Source organism: Chrysochloris asiatica, unplaced genomic scaffold (genome assembly GCF_000296735.1).
Source record: "Chrysochloris asiatica unplaced genomic scaffold, ChrAsi1.0 scaffold00160, whole genome shotgun sequence".
Taxonomy (NCBI): domain Eukaryota; kingdom Metazoa; phylum Chordata; class Mammalia; order Afrosoricida; family Chrysochloridae; genus Chrysochloris; species Chrysochloris asiatica.
This window is the reverse complement of record NW_006408678.1, coordinates 1,319,846-1,328,818: the sequence shown is the minus strand read 5'-3', so window position 1 is coordinate 1,328,818 and position 8,973 is coordinate 1,319,846. Positions and strand designations below refer to the sequence as shown.

At 47.3% G+C, this 8,973-nt stretch overlaps 1 protein-coding gene across 2 annotated transcripts in view; it reads left to right on the top strand.

Moving 5' to 3' along the window:
• The first annotated feature begins 588 nt into the window (after positions 1 to 588).
• The window catches only part of CHST11 (carbohydrate (chondroitin 4) sulfotransferase 11), a 334,147-nt gene continuing 325,762 nt past the window's right edge, over positions 589 to 8,973 (top strand). The window contains exon 1 of one of the 2 annotated variants that reach the window (XM_006871078.1): positions 589 to 1,141. In XM_006871078.1, the coding sequence (XP_006871140.1) occupies positions 1,024 to 1,141 (118 nt within the window). In that variant the 5' untranslated portion in view covers positions 589 to 1,023. The remainder of the gene's footprint in view (positions 1,142 to 8,973) is intronic. The other variant, XM_006871079.1, reaches the window with a different exon arrangement.

Genomic DNA, 8,973 nt, shown 5'->3' with positions numbered 1-8,973 from the left:
GCCTCCTGACCCCGACGGGGCACACAGTTTTTCTAACCTTGACTTGTAGTCAGTCCTCTTCAACCCTTTTTCAAACGACACTTAAAGCTGGCTGTCGTTTGAAAGAAAACGAAACCGCTAAGTTCCGAGCGTTGGGAAAAGGGCATCTAGCTTCCGAGGAGGTTGGGGCAGCTTCCCCTGCCTTCCCAGGGATTTTAAATAAACGCTTGCCACCGGACCCTCTCGGACCAGAGATGCCCCACCCGCTCTTCACTACTTCCCTCTCCAAACGCTGGCAGGAGTGGGTGTCAGCACCGAGGCGATTTTATGCGTATTTTTTTCCTCCGGTTTTTGTCATGGAAACGCTGACACAACCTCCAAACGGCGGTCGAGAGCGGCCGGGGACAGAGGGCTTTTGGGACCCTGCGGGAGCGCGACGCGCACTCCGCGCTCCGCGGGAAACAGCTGGACGCGACCATATCCCGGGTAGGGGCGGGGGGACGCGACGCTCCGCCCCGGCGCGCGGGTCCCTCCCTCCTCCCGGCCCCTGCCGGCGCCCTCCCCTCGCCAGGGGCTGCCAGTTGCATTGGTAAAACCCAGCCCCGGAATATATAGATCATTGGAGCGCAATGAAGTAGCCTTTGGAGAGGAGGGAGGGGGCCGGTCCGATACCCACAGCGGACAGCGCGAGGCAGAGGCAGCGGCGGCGGCGGTAGCACCACCACCGCTCGCACCCCAGCCTCTCCGACCGCGAGGAGGCAGCGGCGGCCGCGGGAGGGATCGGAGGAGGCGGCGGAGGAGGAGCAGGAGCGCGCAGCCCGCGGCTCCACGCATCTCGGCACTTCCAGAGCAACTCCAGCGCCTTGCACACCCCTACCCGGGGCTTAGGGTCTGAGAGCGGCCGCGAAGCGAGCCAGCCTATCTCAGCGCCCTGCCCCGTACTACCCAGCACCTCCTGGACTCGGGTCCGCGCGGCGGGGTCTTCGCTCCAGCGCTCCGGGAGCGTCTCCCGGACACCTCGGCCCCGGCTGCCAGGACAAAGCCATGAAGCCGGCGCTGCTGGAAGTGATGAGGATGAACAGAATTTGCCGGATGGTGCTGGCCACTTGCTTGGGATCCTTTATCCTGGTCATCTTCTATTTCCAAAGTATGTTGCACCCAGGTAGGGGGCGCGTTAGCGTGGTTTTGTTGGATACGTATTTTCTTCTATCTCGCGCTCTCGCTGCTCCGGGTTTCTGCCTCTTCCAATCTTACCTCTTCTCCCTCGGCCACCTCGGAGCTCCCTGCCTCCCGGCTCTACCCGGGTCCTCGCCGCGGCATGGGGAGGAAGAGACAAAATCTGATTCCCTCTTCCTCCGTGTTCGGGACTGGAGGATGGGACCAGGAGGGGCGGTAGTTTTCTTTCTTCTTTGTGTCTCTCTTGTCTGTCTGTCTGCGAGGGAGCAGGGAAAGGTAGAGATTGTGAGAAAGGCTGCCGGGGTTGGTGGGTTGACTAGAAGAAACTGAAACTCCACGCTCCTGCTGCGGTCTGTGGATGAAAGAGGCGCCGGGAGTCGGCTGCTCTGCGCCGGGGCTCACTGCCTTTTTCCTGGTTAGGGGCCAGGGATGAATGGTGCACGCCCTGGCGAGGTGGTGAGCCCCTGCAACGGGCTGGAGACCCTAGGGCTGGAATCCCACGTGTTCGGGGCTCGGCGCATTGCTGAACAGTTATGGGGAGAGATTGGGTGCTGGGCGCTGCCCCTCTACCAGGTTGAGGAAGGAAGGGGCCGGCTGCCTGCTGTTTATTCCCGGGGTCCAGCTCCATAGTGACCTTGGGGCTGGTGTTATCGGGGCCTGCACCACCACACCCCCAACTCCCCGGGGACCCTGCTTTGGGGGATTCGGAGGCCCCAGGTCACGCCTTGGCCACTGCAGTTTGGGAGATAACTTTGGCCTGACCGTCAGGTTGCATCCCCTGACTCTTCGGTTCCGGGCAGCAGGAGTTCCCTGAGCCCTGCGGGAACGAGCCCTGCGGGAACGAGCCCTTTCCCCTCGACCTCCGTCCCCCGACCCTGTGGTTTAGGCAAATTCCAAGTCCAAATTCTGGATTGGGGGAGGGACGAAATTCATCCCCCACCCGGGGCGTGAAGTTAAGTTTGGGATCTGGAATGGGAAGGGAGACGGCGCGCTTGACCGCCGGGGATTCGCTTCCTAGTTTGGAAGCCCAACAGGTAGAACCCTCGGAAGAAAGGGATAAAGGTGGTCTCTCCGCAAGCCCCTGTCCCGCTTACCCGCAGCAGTCCCCCACTGCCACGTTGGTCCAGAAATCCCATTTTTACGTGTCGGAGTTGCCATTCTCTGTGTAGTCAACAACAGTAATTTGCTTTCCTAATTGCATGGAGGAGGGAGCTAGGAACACGTTTCCTATGAAGGAAATGGGGTTTGGTGGTTTTGTTTTTTCTCCTTTCTGTGAGCGTCTGCTCTTGAAGCGACACAAACCCAAAGTCTGTGATTGTGTGGATGGCATATAAAGCGGTTCTTTCCATAGGAAACGCAGGACTCATCAGCTTCCAGATTCCTTGACAGCCTGGGGATCTGAACGGCCCAGCTGTTGGCTAGGTCTGGAACAGTTGTTAGGCGACCTGCTGCCAGGGATCTGTTTAGGCACTGCCACATATAACCTCAGGACATCCGAGCCAGCCCTGTAAAAGATGGCTTTTGTTTGCAGCGAGATATTTTTAGTTTAATGTCAGCAAACTGCTGGGGTGTTTTGTCTCCTCACCCTAACTGGTGGTTGTGAAACTTCTAAGGGAATTTAAAAATGGACCTCGCTTGCTTTCTGGAAGCCAGGTGGTGGTTGCAGCAGGCAGAACCAGACAGACAGGACTATCCCTGGATGCCAAGCTCTACTGGGACCACTGGGGCACAGGCCAGACTCCACCCAGGAGGGCTGGGGACTGGGTGGTGTGTTCAAACAACGTAAAGGATATATTTTGACCTCTTCAAAGTTTTTGTGGGGCTGCTCCTGTACGAAGTTCTCCACAGAAATGCCTTGAACAGGGATGAGGATCAACCTCTAGCAGAGTAACACTTGAGCTTGTCTGTATCTATTAGTTGTACAGAGAGTAGGTGTCCTGGAAACCTGTGTCTGGATGTTGAGTTGGCAGTAGATTTGGTTTTGCTACTTGTCATCCTGTGAGAGAATTAGGAAATACTGATAGCCATCCAGTCAAAGATACTGGGAAGAAACTTCCAACTTGTCGTTGGCACTTTGCTAAAATTTCCTGCTCAAGTTAGAATACTATGCTGGCTTGAAATAGCATTTGCTCATTTCAGTCTAGCCTTTTGGAATCAGGTATGAAACTAGTGGAAATGCATTTTCTAAGGTCCACTGATAATATTTTTCTGGCCTTGACTCACCCTCAGCCTTTGCTTGCTTTTCTGATCCTCTGCATTTACAAACTTGCTTTCCTCCGAGGAAATGGCATTTGTTTTTTATTCCCACCTCTGTGAATGCTTTTCTGGCATTTTTACCCCAGTCCATAGCAAATGTTCTTTTCAATATTTTCTGTTGAATGCATATATAACTGCATATAGTTTCATTGAACCAATCCATTGCCGTGGAGTCGACCCAAATTCCCAAAGACTCTATAGGACAGAGTAGAATTACCCCATAGGCTTTCCAAGGCTGTTTACTGAAACAACTGCTACATCTTTACCCCTAGGAGCTGCGGGCAGGAGGGTTCAAACCTTTCTGTACTTAGCGCTAAGCCCTGTACCACCAGGCCTCTTTAGTACCATTGAAAGGTCTTCCTTATTTTCCATTACATGTTGCTCCCTGAAAACGCCATGGTAACAGTGTACAATTCCATGGGATATAGACATTATGCTTTAAAGCCCATATTGTTAAGTGCCTTCGAGTTGGTTCTGACTCACAGTGACTTTATATAAGCTTTCCAAGTGGTGACTGGAGAGCTTGAATCCTAGACCTTGTAGTTCAAAATGACCTTGCAGTTCAGTTCATTAATAGTAGCACCATACCAGGACTACAAAGTCCATATTAAACAGGTTTGGGTTTTTTTTTTTGTTTTTTTTTTTTTGCATATTATTAAAATGCAACATTGATTAAGGCTGATGTGAATTCCTTTTCAGCTTTGAATTTCTTTTAAAATTCCACAACCTTTGCTTCTCAGAAGGATCTTGTAAAACTTGATGCTTTAACCTGGCTTGGCAATTGCACTTGTTCAGATTATCCTGGGAGATGCAGAAGGGACCGCAGCCTGCCACCAATCATGTTGCTAAAAATTCTGAGCCCTGGGGCAAGAGCCCCAGTTATCTCTATCTGAAATAGAAAAATAGTACTGCAGAAGAAATGGATTCCTGGTCCCTGGATGGTGTGAGAAGGGAGAGAAAGAGTAAAAGAGAGCAGCCGGCAGGGGGCTGGCTGTCTTTCCCTTTGATTCTAATCTGGGATCCTTTGTCTTTTGTACTTTTTAAATTTATAAGTTTGAGTAATTGATCTTCAGTAAGTATGAGGGTTTAACAGAAGTGGGCCTTGTGGGTGTGTCTTTGACATTTTGAGTTAATATTCTAAGAACTTTTTTTTTTCCTTTAGGGCAGGGACCAGGTTTTAGTTTCCTTTCTAACCCTGATATTCATCCAAGACCCCAAAGCAGTTGCTGTGTGTTGAAATTGACTCCATGTGTGTCAGAATAGAATTGTTGTTTCATGGAGCTTTCAGTGGGTGATCTTTTGGAAGTAGATCACCAGGCCTTTCTTCTGAGGTGCAAGTGCCTCTTGAGTAGGCTTAAATGGTCAACCTTTTGGTTAGTAGTTGAGGGCTTAACCATTTGTGCCATCGAGTGAGTTCCCAACAAATTGTTAGGTAGTCAGGAAAATATTTTCTGGATGAATACACAAAGTGGCTAAACTTTAGAAGACTAGGCTCTTTGGTTTTTAGTAAGGCTGTTTCGTACCCTTGCCAAGAATACCTGTTCAGTGACTAGAGCTCTGTTTGGTAGGGACACCTCCCTGCTTTAACTCAGATCCCTTGAGACATGGATCCTATGGAAGCTCATCTTGCACCAGACAGGAGCATTGCATGACCTAGATTTGCTGCCTCTGGGTACTGGGTACCCAGGTTGTACTCTGAAGTCAGATTGGAACCCTGTGCCTGGTTTCTACACCTGTGGAAATAAGTGCATTCTACATTAAAATGGCTCTGATGGAGCTGTGGACATTAAAGGCAGAGCTGAGAGGCCCCCAGGCTGCATTTGTGCTCAGGTATGTTACTCTGAAGAATTTTGGTTTTTGTGGAGGAAAAAGCCTTCGCTCTCTCTCTTTTTCTTTTACATTGTGTTTCCTTCTACTGTCACTTGGAATTTCTTTGCCCCTGTTGAATATATTGAAAGATAATACCCTTTATTTAAAGACCTCTTAGATTATTGCTTTGTAATTTAATTTGATTAGGTTGAGTATGGAGTCTTGGCTTTGTGCTGTAGGATAAGCACTCAACCACAGGTGGGTTCTGTTTGAACCACAAGGTTGGCTATTCAAATCCACCAGCTGCTCCTCAGAAATGCTTTAAAGTCAGAACCCACTCAAAGATACTTAGCAACAACAGCAAAAAGGTTGAGTACACAATGCAGTTAATATTATCATTCTAATGTATCTTTTAACATAATATGTGCTCATTCTAGAAAATTTAGCATGTATAAGAAAAGCACTACCTGTTATTAAATCATTTACTGATGAAGATCAAAGAGCTCAGCCTTCAGTATGGATTACATCTAAATGTAAAGAAAACAAAAATCCTCACCACTGGACCAATAAACAATATACTTATCAACGGAGAAAAGATTGAAGTTGTCAAGGACTTCATTCTTCTTGGATCGACTATCAACACTCATGGAAGCAGCAGTCAAGAAATCAAAAGACGTATTGCATTAGGCAAATCTGCTGCACAAGACCTTTTTAAAGCATTGAAGAGCAGAGATGTCAGCTTGAAGAGTAAGGTGTGCCTGACCTAAGCCATGGTATTTTCAGTAACCTCATATGCTTGTGAAATCTGGACAGTGAATAAGGAAGACCTTAGAAGAATTGATGCTTTTGAGTTATGGTGTTGGAGGAGAATATTGAAAGTGCCATGGGCTGCCAAAAGAACCAACAGATCTGTGTTAGAAGAAGTGCAGCCAGAGTGCTCCTTGAAGGCCAGGATAGCCAAACTTCATCTCTCATACCTCGGACATATTGTCAGGAGGGACCAGTCACTGGAGAAGGATATCATGTTAGGTAAGGTGGAGGGTCAGAGAAAAAGAGGAAGACCCCCAATGAGATGGATTGGCCAAGTAGCAGCATTGATGGACTCAAACGTGGCAACAGTAGTGAGGTTGGCCCAGGATCGGGCAGTGTTTCGTTCTGCTGTGCATAGAGTCGCTATGAGTCAATACTGACTTGATGGCACCTAACAACAACAACAATTATTTCACCACCCAGAGGCACTTAGTACTTTTTTCTATATATTCTATATAAACCAGTAAAAAACTCAGTTGCTGCCAAATTTATTTAGACTCATGACAACCCTATCCATGTCAGTGAGGGGAACTGCTCCATACTGTTTTCAAGGGTTGATTTTTCAGAAGTAGATCCCAGGCCTTTCTTACGCAGTGTCTCTGGATGGATTTGAACCTCCAACCTTTTGATTAGTAGCTGAGCATATCAATGGTTTGCAACTCCCTATAGATTTATGGTCGTCTGGGGAAGGACATCAAGCTTGGTAAAGGAGAGGGTCAGTGGAAAAGTAGAAGATCCTTAAGGAGATAGCCTGACATAGTGGTTGCAACAATGGGCTGAAGTGTAGCAGGGATTGTGAGGATGGTGTAGGACCCGGAAATGAGTGCTTCGTTCTGTTGTCCAGTGTTGCTATGAGTCAAGCCGACTTTTTTTACTCTGTATGATAATATGCATTTTAAATAAATACAACAGAGTTTCAACAAGTTTATTTTGTTGTTGAGTGATGTTGAGTCAGTTCCTACTCATACAGTAACCCTATACAGCCCACTAGCATTGCCGCAAACCAAAGGATTTTCTTGGGTAATCTTTATCTTTATGAGAGCAGATAGATCACCGGCTCTACTCTCCTGTGGATTGGTTTGTGGCTTCATACTGCCAATATTTCTGTGAGCAACTGAGCGCTTAACCATGGGCCACCAGGGCTCCTTTTAAGTGTTGTTGTGAGTTCTGTTCCATCAGTTTCAACTCACAGTGACCCAGTATAGAATTTCTGAGACTGGAATCTTCCTCATCTTTCTCCCATGGAGTAGCAGTGCGCTCGGACCACCGAGCTTGTGGTTTGAAGTCCAGGGCTTATCTTATAGAACTATCATGCATCTCTGTCTCTACCCCTTTTCAGGATGTCTATCTAGTTTTTTTTGCTTTTCTTGCTGCTCAAAACAATAAAAAATGAAGCTCTTTTTCTTATATAATGCAATGAGTTTAGAGATGTGCCAGTTCCTAGGGTTGTTATGCTAGGCATCCAAAACTTTCTTTGGTAAGATGTTGTGAGAGTCTCAAATGGGAGACCATTGTTGTTGTTAAGTGCTGTCAAGTTGGTTCCAACTCATAGAGACCCTATTAGGGTTTCTGAGGAACGGCTGGTGGGTTTGAGCTGCTGACCTGGTGGTTCAAACAGATCTGGTGATCTCGTGCTTATCCTACAGTGCCACCATAAGCCTAAAAAGATAAGACCTTTTCAACAGGAGATCTGCCTTGTGTTTAGACATGTGAGCATTACTCTTTAGATGAAACCAGACACACATATTGGAGCAATTTCCATCTACAGTCATGGGCACTCATGAGGAGGAGTCCTCATTGTATTGTCTTCAGAAATAAAAAGGGGTGCTTTCTCCCCCAAAAAGTGATTGGGATTTCTGTAGGGCTAGGAGCAAGGGATGAAGGAATTCATTCTCCAATAGAAATGACTGCTGTTGGTAGCTATTTGGTTAAAAATCACTGGTTATGACTAACTTTATCAGCAGCACCATTTAAAAACAGGAAATAAAGGGCTGACAATCACAGGCACCACCCTTTTCCTTCTTAAATTTACCGGATGGACAAACGTCTTCTTCTTCTGGAAGTTAAAGGAAAGTTGTTGCTGGCAGACAGAAAATCCAGGTCGTTTTGTGTACTCATTTTCTATATAGTATTTCATCTCCTGCATTTTTGGAGGAACTCCATTTTTATAACAAATGAAGGAGGAGGCAGTTCTTCCTTTGAGAGCATTAAACAATGTGACCTGCCAATGAAACATTTCTAGAATTTGTGATTTGATATCCCTCAGATCAGTCTGATTGATCAGAATTTACCTTGTTGCCTGCCCTTATCTATCTACCTACCTGAAATATTTATCAGCTCTCTACTTTGGACCAGATATTGTTCTTGGTACTGGGGTTGCAACAAACAGAAATATAAAGGGGCTTCCAAAAGTTCATGGAAAAATGGAATTCAGAAATAATGGAATGTCCCCTTTTGAAGCTTTCTCATATTACTGTCCTCAAGGAACTTTGGTTCGAATGAGGTAGATTGCCTTTTAGCAAATGCAAGAATAAAGTATTTAGAACAACATCTGGTGGAAAAGATGGCTGGGGAGGCTGATTGTTAGGGCTGTAATTCAGGAAGGTCTCTCAGACAGATGACATTGGAGAACAGAGACCTGAAGGAGGTGTAGGATCTCGTTGTGTGTTCATCCGAGGGAGAATGTTCCAGACAGAGAAAAGTGCAGGCCATATCCCTGCGGTGGGCACAAGTGAGGAATGCTCAAGGAATAGCAGCAAAGAGGTCAGAGTGTCAGAGCAGGCGAGGGCAGGGAGGGTAGCAGCAGATGAGGGGGAAGAGGTGGGGTGAGATTGGGGGTGGGCATGAAAGTGATGAAGCATGGTTGACAGTCACTGGGCCCTTTGGCAAATGGTCCATATATAAATCCCATTTCTTTTCCATCCCTGTGGTGCAATAGTTAAA